The 24841-nt window shown below is 39.8% G+C and overlaps 2 protein-coding genes across 5 annotated transcripts in view; both read left to right on the forward strand.

Annotated features, from left to right (window-relative positions):
- The window catches only part of LOC132379046 (erlin-1-like), a 46523-nt gene extending 35019 nt beyond the window's left edge, over positions 1 to 11504 (forward strand). For all 4 annotated transcript variants that reach the window (XM_059946534.1, XM_059946533.1, XM_059946536.1 and 1 more), the window contains 7 exons: positions 176 to 301; positions 1709 to 1782; positions 2155 to 2213; positions 2915 to 3006; positions 6245 to 6334; positions 7727 to 7806; positions 9326 to 11504. In XM_059946534.1, coding sequence (XP_059802517.1) covers positions 176 to 301; positions 1709 to 1782; positions 2155 to 2213; positions 2915 to 3006; positions 6245 to 6334; positions 7727 to 7806; positions 9326 to 9574 — 770 coding nt within the window. In that variant the 3' untranslated portion in view covers positions 9575 to 11504. The remainder of the gene's footprint in view (positions 1 to 175; positions 302 to 1708; positions 1783 to 2154; positions 2214 to 2914; positions 3007 to 6244; positions 6335 to 7726; positions 7807 to 9325) is intronic.
- Positions 11505 to 20076: 8572 nt separating this feature from the next.
- LOC132379049 (elongation of very long chain fatty acids protein 5-like) overlaps positions 20077 to 24841 on the forward strand; it is a 43164-nt gene continuing 38399 nt past the window's right edge. Inside the window, exon 1 of the mRNA XM_059946538.1 lies at positions 20077 to 20197. The gene's annotated coding sequence lies outside the window, so the exon portion shown is untranslated. The remainder of the gene's footprint in view (positions 20198 to 24841) is intronic.

The raw sequence follows: 24841 nt of genomic DNA on the forward strand, positions 1-24841 counted from the left end.
TAATGTATACCTTAGGCAAAAAACTGTCTTCCTTCAGGTTAGCAGATGTTTACTAGTGAAGGGGCAAAGAAGATTCATGCTGAGACTCAAGTAATTTACAGTTTATGTTAATGACCTGGATGCAAAATGAGGCTTAGTGTATGAATTTTAAGCTATCTATTTTTATTCCTTTTAGTGTATGATATTGCAAAGAATTACACGGCAGACTACGATAAGACTTTGATCTTCAACAAAATTCATCATGAACTGAACCAGTTTTGCAGTGTACACACCTTACAGGAAGTCTACATTGAATACTTTGGTAAGGGCTGTTTAAACTCTTTACTATCCAGGTGAAGATGTGCTTACTTGGTTTAAAAGAAATTTATTTACTTTCAAAAGATGCTAAACTAGAATTTTTCCATCAATACAATGATTAATAACTATAAATTATAAATGAATTGTCAGTTTCTCTTGGCAGACAGCATCAGTTTGATAGTTTAAATTAAAGTTTGGAAGATTAAATATCATGGCAAGTACTAACTTTAGACTTAAATAAGCTGCAAACATGGATTTGGGGGGGGGGGGGGGTTAGCAATCAAAACTTAGGCATCCTCTAACTAAACTGTCAAAATGGTCTGCAGGTTGAGAACCCCTTATCCAATAATCCAAAATCCAAGAAACTCTGAAATTGAAAATTATGTCACAAATGGAAAATTCCACAAAGTGCTCGGTAGTTTACCAGGTAATACACAGGGTTCTGCACACCATAGACGGTTCTGAGAAGTGACCTCACATGCGTAATGAACAGAAGTTAATGAAAAGTAGAAAAGCACTACAGTAAAGGAAAAATGAAGATTTTGATCAAGTGAGTATTGAACGAGTAGATTCACCAATGCTGGAGTGGACATATGCTGCTTAACAGTATGCTGATTATGAAACAAGCAAAGATCTAGCACAGCGCGATGAAAATTGAAGGTAATTGTGAACATTCAGCAGGCTGGTTGCAGAAATTTAAGAAAAGGCACAGCATTAAATTTTAAAGCGTCTGCTGATTACTAAGTTTGCCAAGATAGTCGCGGATGAAAATCTAACACCAGAACAAATCTACAATGCTGATTGTTTTTATACCTTACGTAAAATCTTCACTTAAAAAAAAAGAGTAAAATGGAAATGCAGTGTACTGTAATCTTTTAATTAAAGCACAGTATCGTAGGTGGAGACTGAAAGCCTGACATTGTTTGTTCAATAACTGATTCAAGTATTCTTCCAATGCTATTGTGCTGTTTTTGTTACCCTGCACACACTATATTTTCATTATATTACTGGTATGTAATATTTTTACTGTTAAGTACATATTTGTGATGAGTAAGTGCAAGATAAAGACCGGTAGCACATAAGTTCAGAGTTGGAAATTATAGCGATCCAAAGCTATTGCATTATATATTAGAAAATCCAAAAAACTCTGAAACACTCCTAGCCCCAATCATTTCAGATACTCTACCTGTATAAGAATTGCTGGTACAGTTTGCTGCAAATTTCATTCCAATCATATGTGGACTACTGAAACTCTTATTTCTTGCTTCAGACCAATTATGAGACTATGAAAGGTGAATTGAGAATGTATCTTGGTCTGTTCACTGGACTGTTCATAATGGTTTGATATAGATGCTGAAAGGCATGTTCCGACAATGTTACAGTCATACATTTGGATTTATTCTTGCTGTAGATCAAATAGATGAAAACCTCAAGTTGGCTTTACAAAAAGACTTGAATGCCATGGCACCTGGTCTTACAATACAGGTAAATGAAGCTGTCTTTGATTTTACATTTTCTTATCAAGATGTATTTGATGTACATTCACTTTTTGTTACACCTGCCAAACCTGATTCTTAGGCTTTTTAATTCCATTACTCTAATTGCTTAAATTCCATCTGGCCCTGATGTAGTTAATTCCAGTTTAATGTTGTCAAATGGCTTAATAAAGAAAATATTGACAAGAGTTGCAAGGCGAGGTGGAGTGGGTAAAATATGTAGTGCAATGATTAAGTGCCCAGTGTTTTATATAAATCAATTTTTGCCCTTGGAGCAAAATTAAGTCTTGGAATTTTATATTATGGTAGAAAATACCAGTTTCCATTGGGAGATTCATTTTCTTTGTCATTGTACCAACAGGCTGTTCGAGTTACAAAACCTAAAATTCCAGAAGCAATTCGAAGGAATTTCGAACTTATGTAAGTTGTTTGGTCTATATGTTACCATTTGTATTTGATCAATTGCCCATTGATATTTAATGTTTATCAAGCTTTATTCAGCAAGGAGTCCCCACATATTTATGAACAGTTAAGTGACTATCCTTTCTGCATCAGATTGAAGACTGAAATAGAAAATCACATTGTAGTCTTTAAGCTTACCTTAAAATTTTACATACAGTTCTTACTTTAATCTTTGCACATTTTGGCACTAGTTTGCACCGTCTTTTAATCAGATAGCTCCATAGAAGCTGCATCTGCTGCCATTTAGATTAAGTAAAACACATTGCATTTACCAATTACAACTTGACTACAGATAAGCCAATCTCTCGCCATGAATCTTTTACAAGAATGTAATTAGTGCATTAAATCACGTTGTTTATCATCACTGTGGCAATCTCTGTTACAGGTTCTAAAAATTTGTAGATTAAAGTCTAAAACAAATAGTTCCATTCTACTGAATCTCTGAACGTAAAAGTAAAATGTCTATACTAACACATAAACACCACTAAGTTTAGAAATTGAAGTATGTCATTTTGGACTTGGCACTTGTCCAGAGTACAGATATTGTCTCTAATGAGATTTTTGCCAAGTGCAAAGTAATTACTTAACAAAATGCCATGGTTTATTGATGAATATCTTGGTCTTTTTTTTCCTCCACCTCTCGTGTTCTCATGATTTAGGGAGGCAGAGAAGACAAAGTTGCTCATTTCTACACAGAGGCAAAAGGTTGTAGAGCAGGAGGCTGAAACGGAAAGGAAGCGAGCTATTATTGGTATGTCTTCCTGTGAGAGAAATTCTTCTTTTTCAAAATTAAACTTCAACCATGATTCAGGCATTTCCCATTGCTGTTGATGTTATGCTCAATGCACCATTGCAATCTCCATGAACCAGAAAGAAAGATGTTGTGGTGGCCCAGTAATTAATGCTAGTGCTTCACAGACCAGATTCAAACCTGGCCTGATGTGCTGTGCTTTTGCAAGCTCTGGTTCCCTCTCACATCACCAAGAATTGGTTACAGTGAAGTACCACTTGTAGGTTTGAGGAATTGATAACTAAGTGAGAGAGCACAGAGTGTATGGCTGCAAGAGAAACAAGAGTAGGGCCGATGTGATTGCCTTGTTGATGTGTTACTGAGAACTGAAAGGCTGAATGGCCTATGTAATAAGTAAGCCCTTGTTAGCACAATACTTAGCAAAGACTAGGTGTGCATGCATGTACCTCAGAGCAGGTTTGTTCAGGATGTTGTGGATGTCCAAATCTAAAATAATAGTTCCTGAATTGAGAGAATTTGGGAATATTAGTAGGGGCATCTGCTGCGTGCATTGCTATTTCTTTTGAAGCCCTGAGATGAAAATCATCTGTCCATGAACATTTGGGTCTTGTGTCATTTATTCTCTTCTTGACCATTATATATGTCAATTTTGTTGTGCCTTGATTCCCGAGTCAGTTTTGACTTTAGGGTGTCAAATCTCTAAATTTATTTTATGTGCTGTGACAGAATTATTATTTAAGTGTAAGACATCTGTCACATTGTTTCACCAAAGGCCAATATAAACTTGAGGAATGACAACTCCTCTTCCATCTCAGTATGATTCAGCCCTCAGTGCTCTACATTGAGCTCAACAGCTTCAGATAACCATCCTTTCAAGTCTGAGGCAGAACTGGCCAGTCCTGATGTAGACTCAGGTAATTTTAGGGGCGCTCAGCAGAGAGGACAAAATTCATATTTTTAGTTAATGACTTGGTGGTGGGCTTCGGCCTGGGCTGTTTTCTTTTCGCTGCATGACCTGCTGAGAACTTCAGGTATTTTACCCTTGTATTTCAGATTTCCAGCATTTGCGTCTATTTTTATGCATTTCAATCTATGCCCAATTACAATATAACTTTTTTTCTCACTCCACTGATGAACTTCTGAGGTTTTCTGGCATTTAATTCATATTTCCTACAATTTTTGTGCTTTGTTTCACACAATTCCAGCAGGAATTCTGCTCCTTTTCCACCCTCAGTTTCCCTTGGGCAAGCTTTCAACCTACTCTGCTGGCCAACATCTTGAGTAATCTGCCATATCTTGGTTTCTATCCTATAACACACATTCTTCTGGTTGTTTATTTAAATATACATCACGGTAACAGGCCCTGCTGTCCCAGCGAGCCCACACCAAACTATTACACTCATGTGGCCGGTTAATCTACTAACCATGCATGTCTGGAATATGGGAGGAAACCAACGGTCACGTGAGAACATCCAAACTCCTTGCAGACAACAGTGAAATTGAACCTGGGTTGTTGATGCTGTAGTGGCATTGCGCTAACCGCTAAGCCATTGTGTCATCCTGGCTCAGTCCTTTGACTTGCCTTTTCTCCACGTTTAGGCATGCCTTTATTTCAAAATTTTCCAGTTGTAAAGAAGAGTTATTGACTTGAATTATTAACCCTAATCTCACTCCTAGTCACAGATTCTGGCAATGCTGCTGCTTCCAGCATATTCAGTTTTTATTTTAGAGTTTGACATCTTAATCCTTAAAGGCACAAATGAGTAATCGTAGCTCTGAATGAAAGGTCGACTGAATTCTGCGGCTTTTTCTCACCGGTGTGTTGGTTTGCTTTTCCAAGACCTCGAGTCTTGCAAAAGCACCTGGAGTCCTTGTTCATTTTAGTGAATGACTTCAATCCCTTCAAAATGATTTAATTATAAGCTAAGGCATTGTGATCATTGATACGATTGTACACAGTTCATTAATTTCAAAGCATGAAATTTTACTTCTGACCTTTTGGTTTGCATTTCTGTTACTTTGTATGACTCTGATGGTAGAACGCTGATGAGTAAGAGGCTGTAAGTTCTCATGAGGCTTCACCATAAAAATTGAGTACCTCAGGAGTGCTGCATTGTTAATTGTGAAGTCTTTTGAATGAGAATTTAATTGAGGAGATATTGGTAAAAAGATCCTATAGTTGTATTTTGAGGAAGAGCAGAGATTTTTTCCCCCCAGTAAGTTGCAACTATAACACTATGGATGCTGGAATTTTTGATAATTGGTCTGTGATCTGAAGATTTGCATCTCTATCAGCTTCTATAGAACCTGTCTGACTGGTGGAGTGTTTCATGCTGTGACCACTTCCACTGGATGCTTGTTCCACACTTCCACCACCCTCTGAGTAAAGAAGTTCCCCCTCAGGTCCCCTTGAATATTTCACTGTTCACCCTTAACCTATGACTTATAGTTCTAATTTTGCCCAACTACTGTGGAAAAAGCCTGGTTTGGTTAACCCTATATATAGCCTTGATAGTTTAGTGTACTTTTTAACAAATCTCCCCTCATTTTCCTATGCTCCAGGGGATAAAGTCCTAACCCTTTCAACTTTTCCCTATAACTTCCCTTCAACGATGTGCCAGAAGTTCTATTTACGACCCTGTCTACCCGTGACGTACTTTCAAACAATCAACGATCTGTATTCTAAGATCCATTTGTTCCACTGCATATCTCAGTGCCTTACCTTTCACTCTAAATCCTATCCTGGGTTTAATTATTAGTTACCCAGGTTTGTTTTAGATACTCTCAGTAATCTGGCCAATATTAGCCTCACAGTCAACAACACGAAAATATTTGTCTGGTCATTTTCACATTGCTGTTTATGCAAGAACTCCTTAAGTTTCTGAGGTTCAGGAATGTGAAAGGTGTGATAGAAGGGCAGGTGCTAACAGAAAACTTCAGGCATATGTATATTAATATTGAGCTATTAAACAAGCCAGAAGTTTAATACAAACTATTCAGTTGCTACACATAATCATGCACTTCTTCAGATTCAGTTCAGGTGAAAACATGCATTAAAGCATGTCAAGCCCCCTAATGTCTTCCTTATCAGAGAAGCTACTTTTATTGAGCTATGTAGTTCACAGATAGAGCCATTAGCAAGCTGAGAAAAATATTAACTCCCTTTTTATCAGCTTGGGTTTTGTGAAAGCTAACTTGCACGGCAGTGAATTGAGATGTTTTTTATCCTTGTACACAGAGGCAGAGAAAAATGCACAGGTAGCGCAGATTCAATTCCAGCAAAAGATTATGGAAAAAGAAACACAGAAGAAGATTTCAGAAATTGAAGGTGAGTTTTCTTTTGGAAACATTCAAAACTTTTAGTAGTTTAATATAAGTATTATTCTGCTGTAATATGGTTATTGAATTGGGTAGCCATCCATTTGTTAGTAGCTCACGAACTGTGTGACGACTCATCTTGCTCCATCTATCCTTCCTTTCTCCCTCTGCGCTGTGTTTACGGACCATTCCAGCCCCAATGAGCCTTTGCCACACCATTATACCAATTAACCTACTAACCTGTACATCTTTGGAAAGTGAGAGGGAACCCGAGCACCCGGAAGAAACCTACGCAGTCACAGGGAGAACGTACAAACTCCTTACAGGCAATGGTGGAATTGAACCCAGGTTGCTGTAATAACGTTACGCTAACCACTACACTACCGTGCCACCCAACTTATTTGCTTTTCCATGTTCCACTCTCCTCCTGTTTTATAAGTGCCATATTGAGAGATGCACTGAAGCTCAATGCAGCCACGAGCCTGGATGGGGTGGACGTGGAGAGGGTGTTTCCTTTAGTGGGAGAGTCTAAGATCTGAGGGCACAGCTTCAGCGTAAATAGACGCCCCTTTAAAACTTAGATGAAGTGAAATTTCATTAGCTAGAGGGTGGTGTGTCTGTGGAATTCATTGCCATGGAGGGCTGTAGAGGCTGCATCATTGGGTGTTTTTAAGGCAAAGATTGGTAAGTTCTTCACTGAAAAGGGGTTTAAGGGTTGCTGGGAGGAGAATGGGGTTGGGGGAAAAAAATCAGCCATGATTAAATGGCAGAGCAGACCTGATGGGCTGAATGGCCTAATTTTGCTCCTATATCTTATTACAACCCTTATTACGTTTTACTCATTGCCTGATAACCCAATGAGTTTTGATAATGATCACATTCACATTTTCCTTGATGTGAAACAGCAATGGGGGGGGAAATATAAAGTCTTCACTGTTTTCTGTGAAATGTTATGAATTAGAGATCTCTACATAACAATTGGCAACTTTAAATCTTCAAGTAACTTGTAATTATTTGTACAAATCTTGTATGCTACAGCTTATTCACAATGGCCCTAGAAGAGAGATTATTTTAACAATTATTAACTACCCATATAAAACACATCCACTTGTACTCTGTGTTGGTGAATCAACATTCATCAGTAGTTGCTAAATAATAAGGTTAGTGATCAAATATTCTAATAATTGTTTTAGAAGTTCATTCTCAGTCAGTATCATTGACACAGTACATAGTGATGACAGCGCTCTGCCTTGGAAATTTAGTCCATTTACCTAATGGAGTAACTTTCCCAGAGTCAGTAGAAGGAGCTGGCATAATGCAGTGATATATTTGGCATGACTGATCAGGAATGAACTTAAGTGTTCAGTGAGAAGTGGATTTAATCATTTTGCTTTGCATGTAGATCTTGCCTATTTAGCCAGAGAGAAAGCTAAAGCAGATGCAGATTTCTACACTGCCCAGAAAACAGCACAAGCAAATCAGGTATGAAACACTTAATTTCCAAGGATAATTGTAAAATTGCAAATTACAATGTTGCACGTGTTTCTTTCAGCATAGATGTTTAATGAAAGTGGAGATTTCGCAATCATCTGTACTTAGGAGCACAGCACTGTATAGCAACATCCTTGGCCATCTTCACTTTCTTGATCTGTTGACATGATTTGGAAATCTTGCAATGTTCTTCAAGTCCTTCCCTTTAGGGACACTTCATAAATGTTTCTATTACAATTAGAACAGGTGGTTAGAGATGGGAAAGACAGTTTCCATTGATTAAAAATGTTGCTCTGCCAATTCAGTGTAGATTGTTCACTTTTCATTTTGTCACCTGCTAAGCTACCTGAAGAGTGTGACAGAAATCTGGAGCCACACTGCTGAAGCTGCTCAAAATTAACTTCATTTAAACATTTCATGCTTCCTTTATGAGCAATGTATTATTCATGGGGCCATTATTTGCAATCGTAAGCCACATTTAAACTTGATATGAGGAAAGTACATGTCTGATCACAAGGGTGTTTACATAATGGGTGCGCATGCTAACTCAGCAATAGTCACAAAGGGCCAAACATCTTTTAGCTGAAAGTCCTTGCCTTCTTATCTGTTTAAAGTTACCATCAAGTTACCTTCTTTGATTGTCCATCCATCTATGTGTATCAGTCTAACATTCAATTCAAGTTTAATTGTCATTGAACCATACCTGAATACCAATGAATGAATACAGCCAAAAGCGACAGCGTTACTCTGGGGCCAAGTATCACCAGTCACACAGCACATACAAGATAGCAAGCTCATAGAAGATATCAGTTTAAAAAAAATATGTACTCCACACCTTGAGTCTAGGAATGCCACAGAAATCTGCAGTCAACCACAATACAGCTTGTCTTCTGCCGAGCGAACACTAGGGGCAGCACCGACTCCAGCCTGATCACCACACCACAGTGCCCCCGGTGGAGCAGACCAGCTCTGACACCTCCCTCCTGGCAGCTGTATACAGGCTTGTAGCCTGGTCCTCGCTCCAACCAAGGCCACACAGCTCCCTTGCAGTCCGCCAATAAATCAGTGAATTGGACTTGTGGTGTTCCACATTACTGTTTCCTGCAATATCTACAATTGTTGTTCCTAATCAGTAACTACATTCTTAGGGCAATATTCATTCTCATTTTGCATAAAGTTTACAAGGATGTGCATTCTCATAGTCTTAATTATTAAAACATAGGTTTCCTCACTCAACATTTTGGTTTAAATGGAAGGAGCAAGATTCTTGCGGTGTTTGTTTATGTTGTCCAATAGAAAGTGTTAGTAAATGTTAGGGAAAATGCTCTACCTTGGAATTTGCAATTTTTCTCAAATACTCCAAATAAAGGTTCTTCAGGTTTTGTGAGAAAGTGGGTAAAGGTGATAATGAGCCTTGCTTTCATGGCACCCATTAACTAGATGAAAACGTGATTGACATATTCAAATATAAAATGAGGATCTCAGTTTTCCTACTGTTCCTTCCTAACAGGTGAAACTGACCAAAGAGTATTTGGAGATGATTAAATACCAAGCAATATCATCAAACAGCAAGATTTATTTTGGAAGTGACATTCCGGACATGTTTGTGGATGCTAACGCCTTTTGGAAAAACACTGAAACGAGGACTGAGAAAAGTTCCTCCAGCAGTGATAAAGACCAGGCAGTGCTTACATCTGAAAGCGTCTCGAGCAGTCGGCAAAAAGATGCACTAAAGGACTCTGGAGGCAACGCTACTTAGACTAAATGCAGAGGACTGACCCTCTTTGTTAAATATTACAGAACGCTGATTATACAAGAGTGAATTATGTTCAAGTGGATTATGGTATGACAACAGTCAGATTGGGTGCAGAATTATACTACGGAATATTCAGTGGCTTTATGTAACAATTGCTGCAATAGCAACAAGTTGAAATGCTGACATGGGTCAGATGACTAAAGCTGGTTCTGTTCCATTTCAGAACCTTATCCCACGTCAAAAATGGTTTTATGTCTGATTAGTAATGTGGCGCCTAACTGAAATTACACTATGGTGTTCTGTGTATTTATCAATACGTGTAATGAGAATTAATTTTTGTACTAGTCTGGAATTGCATTTGGGACACCTACCAGCAGTAAATGCTACAATGAAGTATTTTTCTGCTTTGATTTTGGGTATAATATAATGAAATGAAAGGGAATATAATTGACAACTGTGAACAAATCTTTTAAAACTTGGACAAGCTACAATACTTTTGGAAATAGAGCTATGGAATAGGAGAAATATATTTTAGAATTATCAAGATACCTTTGTATTTAAACAATATTGGCTAATGCCGTGCTTTTACAATGGCAGTTGTACTCATTGACCAAGAATTTTTGGATCTCAGTGGAAGAACATTGGTCTCTTGTAGATTGAAGTGTAGGAGACAGCTTGGAGTGATAAGAGCTTAACTCTGTTAAAGCTGTATCATTGCTTCTTGGCTTGTGTTTGGTTTCTGACACTGGTAGTTTTGGGAACTAATTAGGATTTGCTTAATTCTGTCCAACATAAAACAATCGGGGCATTTTGTTTGCAATTAATGAAACTTTTTTTCTTACCAACCAGAAATAATCCAGAAGAATGCAAACAGCTTTGAAGACTTGTATGCATCACCTCAAGTCTCTTGTGAACTATAATGAAAGTTGCAGTACTAATTGTAGAGGAGAAAGAGAGTGTTGTCCTTTAGTATTAATTATACCATCCAGGGCTGACTCTGAATTTTAGGTTATGATGCACAATTGATAATGTTCTACTAATGACTTTATTTAGAACGAGCTTTCCCACAGATTTTTCACTCTGAAAAGAAGCCAGTTTAAGAATGCAGACACTTGATGAAGATTCTTTTACATGCAAAGAGATCTATTCTGATATCTGGGTAATTGGTATATGCAGATACTAATCTTTATTTTTGATATTCATTATACAGTTAAGCATTTTGCCATGTAATCCTTCTCTGGTGTTCTAGCTTTTATATGCAGTATTTGTATTGATCAGAGGCTGATTTCCAACCCCAAGCAGACTTTTGAAGGTTTTACTGTGAAGAGTAAATATTGGTTCCTGCGTTTGAATCATTTCTCATTGTATAAACCGGTGTCTATTTCAAATGATGGTATCTATAGTTGTTTTTTTTTCCCAAAAGAATACATATACCTAAATAATTAACGTTCTTGATTTTGTTTCCATTATCCTTGTGGGAATTGAGTTTCTCCAGATTGATTCTCTTGGTACAGAATATACAAATACAGATGCTTCAAGTTGGTATTTCTGTTGTGGTTACTATAAAACAGTTCATATTTCTGTCATTCCAAAATTCTGATGTTTTACTCTAATTGGAATATGCTATTTTTTCTGTATTTGAGGAATGATGGCAATCTGAAGAACTTAAGTTTTCATTACATTTTTCTAATACTCTTTATAAGGTGCTGGTGCATATGCAATCTGTGGTTGTACTTGCTTTGAATGATGGTGTGGGATTTAATTTTGCTTCTATAGAAAATTGTCAAATTCAAATTTTTGGAGAAAGGGTTTGGAACATAAAGAATTTAAAATCAACATCACAAAATTTGCTTTAGACATAACCTAACTGAAAATCAAACATTTGAGTTTTCTTCAAAATCTGTTACATGAGTAAACTTATTTTGATATCAAATTGTCTTGAGTTATTATTTGAAAGGGTTAGTTACATAAAGTAATAACACAGGAAGTCTATTTAGCATCATTTACATTCAGTGGCTGCTATCTTAGGAACACCTGCTTGTTAATGCAAATATTTAATCAGCCAATCACTCAGCAGGAACTCAATGACTAAATGCATGCAGACATGGTCAACAGGTCCAGTTGTTGTTCAGACTGAACATCAGAATGGAGAAAAAATGTGATCCGAGTGATTTTGACAGTGGAATGTTTATTGGTAACTGACAGTGGTTTGCGTATCTCAGAGTCTGCTTATCTCTTGGGATTTTCACACACAACAGACTTGAGTTTACAGAGAAAGCCGTGGAAAATAAACAACATCCAGTGAGTGGCAGTTGGATGGGTGAAGATACCTTGTTAATAGGAGAGGTCAGAGGAGAATAGCCAGATTAGTTCAACCTGGTAGGAAGGCAACAGTAACTCAAAAACACAACGTGTTATGACTGTGGTGTGTAGAAGGGCATTGCTGAACACAAAAATATATTGAACCTTCAAGTGGATGGGCTACAGCAGGAAAAGACCACAAACATACTCAGTTGATGGCCTCTGTAGCCACTTTATTAGGTATAGGAGGTACCAAATAAGGTGGCTACAGAGTGTACTTTCTAGCATCAACATGATTACAAGTGTTCTGCCAGAGCCACCTTCCTACACACACTCCATCTGCCTTGATTCCCTTAATACTCAAAAACATCAGTTTCCAGCTTGAATCTACACAGCAACTGACCCTCCACTGCCCAGTGATTCACCAGCTGAAGAAGCTGCAGAGGTTGTGTGGAAACAAGCAAGTGTGAAATGGATGGAAGTTCAACTGATAAATGAACTGGAAACGTAAGAACCCAAAACAGGAAGATGTTATGACAGGAAGGTAATAAATGTTGTTTTCTCATTAGACAAGAGGAACTGCCCATTATCGAGGCTTGAAGGTGTGGGAATGTAGACTGAATGACTTCTCTAATTTAACTGGTATGTATTTAGAATGATTGCCCAGATTTATTTTAATATAATTGCTGCTTGACTTTGGTTAGTGCTGTCTCAAACTTGAAGACAGAACAGGTGCATTGTAGGTGTGACTTTCCACAAGGTTATTGTGTTTTCCAGCTAGTGTATGAGAACGTGCTGTAACACTGGCATAACAGTTACAAGAAAATTCTGTGAATCCTTTGCATTTATCTGGTTTTCTGCATTAATTATTCATAAAATCTGGTCTGATCCTCATCTAAGTCATAATAATAGAAAAACAACTTTTCCTAAACTAATAACACAAAAACAACTATACTTCTGGTTCAGACGGAGTACTCCATTTAAACAATCAGTCTAAGTTCAAAAAGGTATGTGAACCTACAAAAGCTGGAACCAGGTGTTCCAATCAATGAGATGAGATTGGAGGTGTGGGTTGTAGAGATGCCCTGCCCTGTTAAAAATAAGACAAAGTCAGGTTACTGACACAGCCTGCTCTTCTCAAGAAAGTTCTGTTTATGTGCACCATACCTCAATCAAAACAACTTTCAGAGGACCTTGGAAGAATTGTAGAGATGCATGAAGCTGGAAAAGGCTACAAAGGCATTTCTGAAGACCTGAGTTTTCATTAATCTGCAGTAAGAGAAATTATCTACAAATGGAGGAAATTTAGTATTGTTGGTACTCTCCCTAGAAGTGGGCATCCTGCAAAGATCACACCAAGAGTACAACGTGCAATGCTGAAGGAGGTGAAAAAGAGCCCAAAGGTAATGCCAAAAAATTGCAAAGATCTCTAGAACATGCTGAAGTTTCCGTCCATGTGTCCACTATGAGAAAAACACTGCACAAGAACGGTCTTAATGGAAGGACACCACGGAGGAAAACGCTGCTGTCCAAAGAAAATTTTGGTGCAGGTCCCATGTTTGCAAAAGAACGTCTGGATGTTCTACAACACTTCTGGGATCATGCTCTGGACAGGTGAGACAAAAGTTGAACTTTTTGGCAGAAATGCACACTGCTACCTTTGGAAGAAAAGGGGTACTGAACACCTACACCAATACTGATCCCAACTGAAGCATAGTTTGGAGCTGCTTTGCTGCCAAAGGACCTGGACAGCTTACTATCGTTGCAGGAACAATCAATTCAAAATTTGTATCATGACATTTTACGGGAGAGTGTCAGGGTGTCGGTCCATCACCTGAAGTTTAATAGAAGTCGGCTGATGCAACAAGACACTGATCCAAAACACGAGTAAATCAACAACAGAATAGTTTAAAAGAAGAAAATTAATGTTTTGGAATGGCCGAGTCACATTGCAGACCTCAACCCAATTGAGATGCTGCGGCATAACCTGAAGAAGGCAATTCATGCAAGGTATCCCAGAAATACTGATGAACTGAAACAGTTTTATAAGGAGATCTAAAATTCCTCCCCGTTGTGTGAGTCTGATCAGCAGCTACAGGAAATGCTTGATAAAGTTATTGCTATTAAAGGAGGTTCTACCAATTATTAAAATACAAGGCTTCACATACTTTTTCCAGCCAGGACTGTGGATGATTAAACATTGTGTTCAATAAAGGCATGAAAAGTATAATTGTGTTATTAGTTTAAGCAGATTATGTTCGTCTATTGTGACTTAGATGAAAATCAGAACACATATAAATAATTAATACAGAAAACCAAGTAATTGCAAAGGGTTCACAAACTTTTTCTTGTGACTTTCCAGAATGCTGGAGGAACCCAGCAGGGCAGGCAACAGCCATGGAAAGGAATAAAGAGTCAATGTTTCAGGCCAAGACTATTAATTTGCTGCTGTGAAAGAAACTGTGCCATACAGAATCCATTTTGTTTTGGGTTTAATGTTGAATTAACTTTTACTTTGGGAATTGGTTAGAAACAACCCAGGTTAAAGTTCTGGATACTTGCCCGCTTCACTGCAGCAACTGTGGTGGAATTCCCTTGCCAGATAAACCCCAAGTTAGGTTGGGGAGTCCTATTGCTACTGGAAAGCATTGCGTATGATGTCCATCTCACTATGAATATCTTATTTAACTATTCGATTATATTTAAGGAGAAGTTATTTGGCCCAACACATAAATGAGCAGAAACACGATTCATTGTTTCCTGGAAAACACCCCATGATTTCTTTCTTTGAACTGCCTTTTTCAGTTTACTTATGCCAAACTATTCCAGTAAGTCACTTGGTGGTTTAGAATAAAAGTTCTTTCAATGCCTCAGCTTTTACAGTATCTGAGAAACAGACTCACAGAGAAGAGGTCAAGCTGCCTCCTTTCACTTTGTCTCAATTGTCCTGGATTCTGTGGAAGAATATATCTAAGTGTTATCCTTGATCGCTTTCCAGTAGTCAGTTGGAAAGTGTTTTATTGACTGGATCTCAGATTCAGTGTGCAGGAATATGTTGCCTTCAGTTGCTTTTCAGGCAGTGGTTGAAGACCAGTCTCCACTTGAACATAGCAGCTGAAAGTCTGATGCCTAGAATTCTCCCTCTGTTTACTTGAGTAAAATAAATGAACACTGGCCTGGAACCACTGCGTGCCACAATGACACTGCTTCAACAGCCAAGGTATACACAGTGGCCACTTCATTGAGTAAATTTGCTCATTAATTCAAATATTTAATCAGCCAATCATGGGGCAGCAACTCAATGCATAAAAACATACGGCTGTGGTCAAGAGGTTCAGTTGTTTTTCACCCCAAACATCTGTGTGGGGAAGAAATGTGATCTAAGTGATCTACTGTGGAACGATTGTCAGGGTCATTTGAGTATCTACGAAACAGCTGATCTCCAGGGATTTTTATGTGTAATAGTCTACAGAGATTTTTCAGAGAGTGGCAAGAAAGCCAAAAGAGAAAAAAGTCCAAAGTGTGGCAATAACACCTTGTTAAGGAGAGAGGTCAGAGGCAGACTGGTGATAACAGAAAGGTAATAGTACCTCAAATAACTGTGTTACACGAGGTAATTAATAACGTGGCTACAAGTGTAGCTCAAGTGAGTGCTTCCATGTACAGTCTGCATGTTTTACCTGTGCCTGCATGCCTTTTCACATAGCTCAAAATCATACATGCTGATTGATTGGCCACTGTATATTGTCCCTCATATGTAGTGAGTGCCAATGTAAATGGTTCTTAATGGGTTGAAAGGTCTGTTTTCCTACTCAGCAACTATTGCCTGCTTGCAAGATGGCTGGTTTGTAAACACAAAATGCTGGAAATCCAAAGCAGCATATACAAAATGCTGGAGAAACTCAGCAAGTCAGGCATCTACAAAAATGAATGAATAGTCAACCTTTCAGGCTGAGACCCTTCTCCAGAACCAAAAAGAAAGGGAAAAGTTGCCAGAATAAAAAGGTGGGGGAAAAGGAAAGGAAGCTATAGAAGGTGATAGGTGAAGCCAGGTGGGAGGGAAAGGTAAAGGGCTGGAGAAGAAGAAATTTGTTAACAGAGGAGAATTGACCATAGGAGAAAGGAAAGGAGGAGAGGACAGAGGCCAGAGTGGAGAAGAGGAAAGGGGAGGGGAAGGAGGAATCAATATTCATGCCATCCGGTTGGAATCTGCCCATTTGGAATATAAGGTGTTACTCCTCCACCCTGAGGGTGGCCTCATCTTGGCACACAAGGAGGCCATGGACTGACAGATCAGAAATGGAATGGGAATTGGAATTAAAATATTTGGCCCCCGGGAAGTCCTGCTTTCGGCAGATGGAGTGGAGGTGCCCAGTGTAGCAGTCCTTCAATTTACAGAGGGTCTCAACGATGTAGACAAAACCATCGGGAGCACTGGATACGATAGACAACCCTAGCAGATTCACAGGTGAAGTGTTGCCTCACCTGGAAGGACTGTTTGTGGCCCTGAATGGAGGTGAGGAAGGAGGTGAATGGGCAGGTATAGCACTGATGCCATCTGCAGGATGGCTAATTGGCAGATTTGACAATAAAGCACTCATCTACATTTACCTTATGCTAATCTCATTTTATTCTGCCCACATTTTCACCACTGCTTTTGCCACTCATTAAACACCAGGAGCAATTTACAGAGACAGTCAACTTGCTAAATCACATGTCTCTGAGATCCAAGAACATGCTCAGCAATGTGGACTATAGAAGGTTGGGAAACAGTGACACACACTACCTCTCCCCTGAATATATTGAGGGATATACTCTCAAAGCCACATATTGAAGCCTCCCCACCACTGAGGACATCTTCAAAATGCAATGTTTTAAGATCATTAAGGACCTTACCATTGGAGATGTCTTCTCTTGTTATTACCACCATCAGGGAGGAGTTACAGGAACTTGAATACCCACACTCATTATATTTTAGGCACAGCTCCTTCTGCTCTGCCATCAGATTTCTGATTGGACAGCTGTTATATACCCCTAGGTTTAATTTTTTCTGTGGACTGTCACTTTAAAACGCCAAGAGAATGAGTCTGATTTTTGGACACTGCTGAGTTTCGGCTAACTGCAGAGTTGCTTGGTTACTATGGTGAGAGAGGTGGAGTTATTTGATGGACAATGAGTGTTTATGGTTTCTCACAGCTTGCTTTGAATATACAAGGACACAGAAACACACAGAAAGCCACATGCTTAGAGTCAAGATGGATTCAGTCAATGGAAGACACCAGCGAGTCAGTCGCTGGTTTAAACTTTCAGTAGTCCAAGGGGTGAGTTGAGATCGATCCAGAATATTGATAGATGACTCTCACAAGTTGTTGCAACTAGAAGTTTGCAGAGAGGAGAGGTGAGGAAGGTTTGAAACAGAAGAAACCTAGTGACAAAGGATCACTGTTTGGACTCCCTGTCCAAGTAGCCCGTGAAGGTGAGTTTGTTTCCATTCAAATACGAAAGTGTGATTGTCACAGAGTTAATCCACAGGAGTGGGTTCTTTGGTGAAGGGAAACCCTTGTGTATACCATGCGTGTGTTTACCCTTTGCCGGGGTGTGGTAGTTCACTGAAGAAAGGCACCCCTGTGGCAAATCACTGTTGGGAGTTATTTTGTATATTGTGGAACTGGATAAGTGGCTATCACATTGTGTGTGATTGGGGTAACCTTGTGGAATCTACTGGTGTGTCGACCCTTGCCTGGGTGGTAGTTTCCTTGAAGCGGGTTTCCTTTGTGATAAGCTACCGTTGGTGATATTTTGTGTGAGGATTCAGAGGACAACGGGAAGATGAATGGCACCTGTTTGTTTGGATTACAAATATCTCTCACTTAAAATTCCGTGAATTGAACTGAACAGAACTTTCTTACTTACCATCGTAAGACTGTAACTCTTGCCACCTGAGCTTGAATAAGTTTGGGAACTTTATTTCTACACCTATATATGTATAATAGTGCTAATCCTTGGTTTACCTGGTTTAAGTTACTATATGCTGTAGTTACTAATAAAATAGTGTTTTGTTAACACCAAAACTAGCCTCTAGGTGTGTTCTATTGCTGCTGAAACATTTTAGTGTTGCGTGCATGGAAGAGGTACTTTCCCCAGGGTTGCATGTATGCAGCACAATGAACTTATGAATACTATCTCACTATCCCGCATTTGCGCTGCTTATTATTCTCATTGTACTGATGCTGTAAAACAACATAACTTTTGTCAGGATGATAAACCTAGCTTTGATTCTCCATATGTCCCTCCAAAAGTTTAAGTTAAAATCCCTGACTGTGCCTGTACTGTTGTTCTGTGTTATAAGCTATGGTGAAGTGGTAGTGGTATCTTGCTCTAGATAAGGGGTTCCCTACCTTTTTAATGCCTTGGACCAATAACATTAAGCATGGGGTGGTGGGGGGGGGGGGTGTCTACGTACTCCTGGTTGGGAACCCGCAGTATAGAATGAGCTGGGGAATTTGCAGCTGAGTAGTTAACTAGGTCCAAAATTTAATTTCTTCTCTTTTAATTTCTCCTTTTTTTCCTTTCCAAGTTGGCTGGGTCGTGTTGGAGTCTGTGATCTACAGCTGCACTCAAACTGCAGTTCTTCACGGTGGTGGGTTCTCGCTCTCAGAACTCACAATGCGGCCATGTGATTTCGATGTCTCCAGGCGTGGCCTGGAAGACGTACACCTTTGGGTTGCGGCGCCGTGGATGACATGATTACTCACCGGTGTCAACCTAAGTGTCATGGGACATTGAAACATCATGACAGCAGTGTATGCTGCTGTCCAGAGAAAATCTTCGAGTGAGTGGTCACTCCCTCTTGATAGTAAGTGAGAGTCTGCCGGCCCTTGAGTTGGGGGGACTTGAGTAAGCGATGTTGCAGATCGTAACATCGAAACGACTGGTCTCCCTCTTGTCTGTTGTACGAGTGAAATCTCTCTGTCCCTCACCGGTGAAAGCAAGAGACCCTGTCTGAGTTGTCGAAGTGTTGCAACAGACAGTAGTTTTTGATGGACTCTAGATTATGGCCTCTGGGGTGGGGGGCTTTGCTATTGCTTGCATGATGGGTGGAGGGGGCTGACGCTTTTGCTGGACGAAGGGGAAGGGGGCAGGGTCGATGCTTTTGCCACTGTTTGTGCGTGGGAGGTTACCAACGTTTTTCCGTCATTCATTCTTTGGGTTCTTTTGTTTCGTGGATGTCTAGGAAGAGTAAGGATTGCAGGTTGTATACTGTGCACAACTGCTGATGTTAAATTGAACCTTGGAAAAAAAAACAAAGGCCGGGGTAACTCAGTGGGTCAGGCAAAATCTGCGGAAGGAAACGGAAAGTCAATGTTTTGAGTCAAAAGCAATGAATCACAAGACCTGCCAGTCTGTTTACTTCCTTAAAAGATTGTAGAATTGTCACCACTCTAACTTCAACAGGTACACTGTTGAATGTATCCCAACTGGTTGCACTGTGGTCTGGTACAACAATTCGAATACACACGAATTTAAGGACAGCGGACTCAGTTCAATACATCATGGCCCCACATCTCTCACCATTAAAAGTGCATAGGGCGCTGCCCCAAGATGGCAACACCTGTCATCATAAATCACCACCATCAGTTACCATTAGGCTGGAGGTACTGAAGCCAAAGTCCCACACCACCTGTTTCAAACACAGCTCCTTCCCTTCAACCCTTTGGTTCTTGAAGCAATCTGCACAACCCTAATCGCTACCTCAATATGGCAATATAATGCCCACTTAACATCACAATGGATATTTTTCTCATTCTAATTGTGTTCTCGGTTAATTTTACGTTTTTTGTGAATATCGTGTGTCTGATGCCATGTGTCTGTAATGTTGCTACAAGTAACTTTTTCATTGTACCTGTACATACGTGTTCTTGCGCATATTACAAAAAAAAACCCTCCACAAAACCGTGGTAGACGTCAGCGTCGACAGACACCAGTTTTTATTGTTAAAATAGTCGGTGACTGTGAACAACAAAACCAGACGCAACTAATTGTAGTTCCCGGTTAAATGCTCCCCACTTTACCACCGCACCAGTCTCCTTCCCCATAAACACGAGCAATTCTGCAGATACTAGAAATCCCCTGTTCTCAGATTGTTTAGTAGATTCTGGCGCTCTTTCGCAAATTTAATTCCGTTTCACGTCCTGATTGGTTCACTTCTGGAAAAACGACTAAACGTCACGGTTTGCCAGAGAGATTTGTTCCGGGAACATCAACAGATACGTGGGGACAGGAGGCCGCGAGTGACCGTCTCGGGCACAAAATCGTTTTTTTATCGTAAGTTTTGCTCCGTTACTTTGTGACTTCAGTAATCCTATGCCTTTTAAAACAGGCAAGTACATTAACTTTATGTTCTTGGGCGCCGCTATTTCACGCCTGGATCGCTCCCACGCAAAGATCTGAAAATAAAAGACCAGGAACGCTTGCAAAAATAAAGTTTGGAACGAGCTGGGAAATTTAGTACCGTTCAAACGTTTGCATGTTTGTCGAACGAATTCTTGTGTCCTGTGCTAAAAGAATCTGCGGTTAAGTGTGCCTCACCTTCTGTAATCTGGTTTGGTAGGTCCTGGGTTTTGCTTTACACACTGATGAATCTGGGGGCTGGATCAAATGAGCTGAATGAGTGTTGAGAAGCTACTTTATCTGCAGAGAATCTCTCGCCTCTTTCCCATCCTACAAGACATTTCTGTCAATACTGCACACTTCTAGTGTCTATAATTTACACTCCCAGTACGCTTTGCCTAATTGATTCAACGTAAACTGACACCAGCTGTTTTATTTAAAACAAAACAAGTGCTTCTCTGCCAAGAGTGAAAGCTCACTCGGTCGATCACCTTTGGACACCTTCTCAGTTGCTGGGTTCTCAACCTCATGATATCCAGAATTATTTGATGTAGATGAAGTGGCAGATTTGTCTCAAGGTCACGGTCAGTGTAAACACGTTCGGTGTTCGTGAAACGAGATTATAGTTGAAGCAATGAAGCCAAGGTGGTTCCAAATGGTTCGACCAAATCTGGCAAAAACTAGTCATCGGTAGCATGACCGGGTTGGATTTAGCTTAGTCGTGTTCTCGCCATGTAGACATTAAAGAGCTGGTTTGCAACTTTCATGTTGATGAGGGCGTGATGAGGGAACCTGCAGTGGGTAATATAAACACTAGAGATTCTGCAGATGCTGGAAAGCCAGAGTAACACACACAAAATGCTGGAGGAACTCAGCAAGTCGGGCAGCATCTATGGAAAAGGCCAAAACCCTTCATCGGGACTGGAAAGGAAGGGCAGGGGATAGCCAGAATAATGGAGTGTTTAATATATATATATAGTTATCAACTAAGTACAAATGAACCTAAAATATGCAGTATAATCTTTTTATGTATTTGTACTCTGAAATGGGCAACACACCAATTTGTGTAACGTTGCTGCCAAGTTATATACATATATGCAGATTGTAAATACAGCTCTTGATCATAATTACACCTGCACGTGACAACATCTGTCAAAAGAGCATAATTTTAGCAACTATGTTTAACATGAACTTCCTAACCTGTAGCCATTTAGTGGTAATGTATTTCCTCAAAGTATCTGGGCAAAGGTATTACAGTGGATTCCAGTTAATTGGACAAATTCAGGCCAGTACATTTTGGCGCAATTAAGCGGGTGCCCCAATTAGCAGAAGTTTCATGGAAATAGTTTAAAAGGTATAAAAATGACAAATTATCATTGAACAGAGTAACAAATTAAATGAAATACAGAACAAATTAGAACACTACCAAAAAAACCGTGTATTAGTTCCTAATGCTTATCGACGGAGGAATTCTTCCAGTGCATGCTGCTGTGTTATTTTGATTGACTGTAGATAAAGAAAATCTTCACAGATTATTACTCGCCAACTGTCTGTGACAAAATCACTACTTTTGGAATTCAAACACGTGATGCAATATAAGAGCTGTTCGCTCTAAGCTCGGAGTAGTGTCTAACAGCCAGATGACTGACACTAGTTAGAAAATGTTCGGCCACTGTCTTCTACCCCAGTTAAGCAGTATAGTGTCCCAAATAAATGAAGGGAATCTTGGCAATTTTGCTGACTAATTTTCTTTAAGCATTGTCTCAAATAAGTGGCTTTTAACCAATGACCTGATTAACTGGAATCTATTGATTTTTCCTTGTGATGCTCCACACAGATAATCCACGTCCTTGAGGTTATGACAGAATCTCTGTAACAGAAGGGCAACTTCTGTTCCCAGTGTTGCAATGATCAAATTCATTGAAGTAATACAATACCCAAGTTAAAAATGATGCCCAACAGATTAAAATTTGAAAGTATGTTGCTTTTCTGAACGGATATTTAACATTCATAATTCTTCAAGCCATAGCAGGCGTTTAAAACTTTCTAAGGTTCTCTGTGATCTAAACCTGCACATGTCATAGTGTTCTCTCTTGTATCAACAGTGGGCACATTGATGTTATCCTTGGCCACACTGACTGCAGGTTACATTATTTTAAAAGCACCTCTGTTGGGTAACTGCAGTTCATATATAAGTTGTTTTAAATTGTTTGGAGCATTGTGAGCAGTTCTGGTTGCTGAACTAAAGGAAGATGTCATTATGCTGGAAAGGGTGCAGAATAGGGGATGTGTGTTAGCCTGGTGGTTAGTGTAATGCTATTACAGTGCTGGAGACCTAGGTTCAATTCTCACCGTACTTGTAAAGAGTTTCTCCCCATAACCGTGTGGGTTTCCTCCCACAGTCCAGTGATGTACGCGTTGGTAGATTAATTGGTCACATAAGTGTAGTGGGACAGTGAACTCACTGGGCCAGAAGTTCCTGCTACTGTGTCGTATCTCTAAAAACATAAATGTAAATTTAAAAATTCTTGTGGCTGTAACCAGGACTGGAGGACCTGTTAGCCTGGAGCATTTTTCCCTGGAGTGTAGGAGGCTGAGGGGTGAGCTTGTAAGATCATGAGGGATGTAGATAAGGTGGAAGGACACATCTTTTGCCTCGAGTAAGGGAGTCTAAAGGACATGGATTTAAGGTGAGAGCTAAACCAATAATTCCTTTCACATCCACTTCCATGTTCTCGGACTCTTACCTCTCCTGATTATTTTTGCTTTTGCGTATCTTTTTGCGGAGCCTCCCAACTTCTCACTTCATCCTCCGTCCCTATGGACCTACCTTCTCCTTCAACTCGTCTCACCTATCACCTGACAGCTTGTACCACTTTCACTGCCCCCACCTTCTTATTCTGGCTCTTGCACCTTCCTTTCCAATCCTGATGAAGAGTCTTAGCCCAAACCATTGACAGTTTGTTCCTCTCCATAGATGCTGCCTGACGCACTGACTTCCTCCAGCATTCTGTGGGTGCTACTCTTTTTGCGCTACTTGAGATTGCACTATAATCTTTGGACCATTCTGTTGTTTTGCACTCATCGCTGTATTTATTATATTTATTACTATAGGTATGATGTTTAGTTTAGACTGTGAGCTGCACACCAGTGAGGAATTTCATTGCACCCTGGCGTATATGACAATAAACTGCTCTGAATCTGAACGGTTTAAACGGGGACTTGAGGGACAGGTACTTCCACATAGGAGTTTGTGGATATATCAAGTCAAGTCAAGTCAAGTCACTTTTTATTGTCATTTTGACCATAACTGCTGGCACAGTACATAGTAAAAATGAGACAATGGATTTTTAGGACCCTGGTGTTACATGACTCAGTACAAAAACTAGACTGAACCACGTGAAAACAACACAGAAAAAAACTACACTAGACTACAGACCTACCCAGGACTGCATAAAGTGCACAAAGCAGTGCAGGCATTACAATAAATAATAAACAAGACATTAGGGCAGTAAGGTGCCAGTCCAGGCTCTGGGTATTCAGGAGTCTGAGAGCTTGGGGGAAGAAACTGTTATGTAGTCTGGTCATGAGAGCCCGAATGCTTCGGTGCCTGTTCCCAGATGGCAAGAGGGAGAAGCTGCCAGGGGACCCTTTGAAGGTGGGCCCAATTAAGGTGTTTAAAAGCCCTTTAGACTGGTATATGGATAGAAGTAGTTTAGGGAAGGGATTGGCAACCCTCTTTATGCCATGGACCAATACTATTAAACAAGGGATCCATGGACCCCAGGTTGGGAAACCCTGGTTAACAGGGATATGGGCTAAACTTGGGCTAACACTTTAGTTGGCATAGACCAGTTGGGCCAAAGAGCCTGATTCTGAGCTTTATGACTCGGTATTTTGAAATTAATGTTGTGTTTTTCCCTAATGTCCCAAGAGGGCCGAGAAGGCCTGTTTCCATGCTGTAATTGTTATATGGTTATATGAATGTCATTGAAAAATATAAATATGTTACTTTAATGAAAAAACGATGATGTTTCCCTCTATTATTTTGGTGTGCTACAATGTGCCCGATGTCATTAGGGTAGCAGAGACATTGTGCCGTCTTTGACCCCAGTGATTATGGGAGACATGTAGGAATCTCACGGGGCGCCCTCCACCTTCAGCAACTGAGGGTGACCGGCTGGGTCTGGAATCCAGGAAGAAACGAAGAGCTTGGAGACCTTCCTGGTGGGGGATAGAGGTATATAGGGACTGGACGTCCATGGTGAAAATAAGGTGGTGGGGGCCAGGGAACTTGAAATCTTTGAAGAGATGTAAAGCATGGGAAGTATCACGGATGTAGGTGGGACATTACAGTCTTCTCCAAGCACACCTTACACTCAAGAATTGTTTCAGTCAGGTCCAATTTCTAATCAATCATAACTGTTGGAGTACAAAGGCAAAACAGTGATTATTGAGCATTCACAACAAAACGGGTCAGAAGTATTTATAGAAAAAGAAATGGAGTTAATATTTCAGATCCATAACCATTGAGTTCAGGGAGAATATTGAAATGTCAATTTTTTTTCTCCCAAGAAG

Source organism: Hypanus sabinus, chromosome 21 (assembly GCF_030144855.1).
Source record: "Hypanus sabinus isolate sHypSab1 chromosome 21, sHypSab1.hap1, whole genome shotgun sequence".
Lineage (NCBI taxonomy): Eukaryota > Metazoa > Chordata > Chondrichthyes > Myliobatiformes > Dasyatidae > Hypanus > Hypanus sabinus.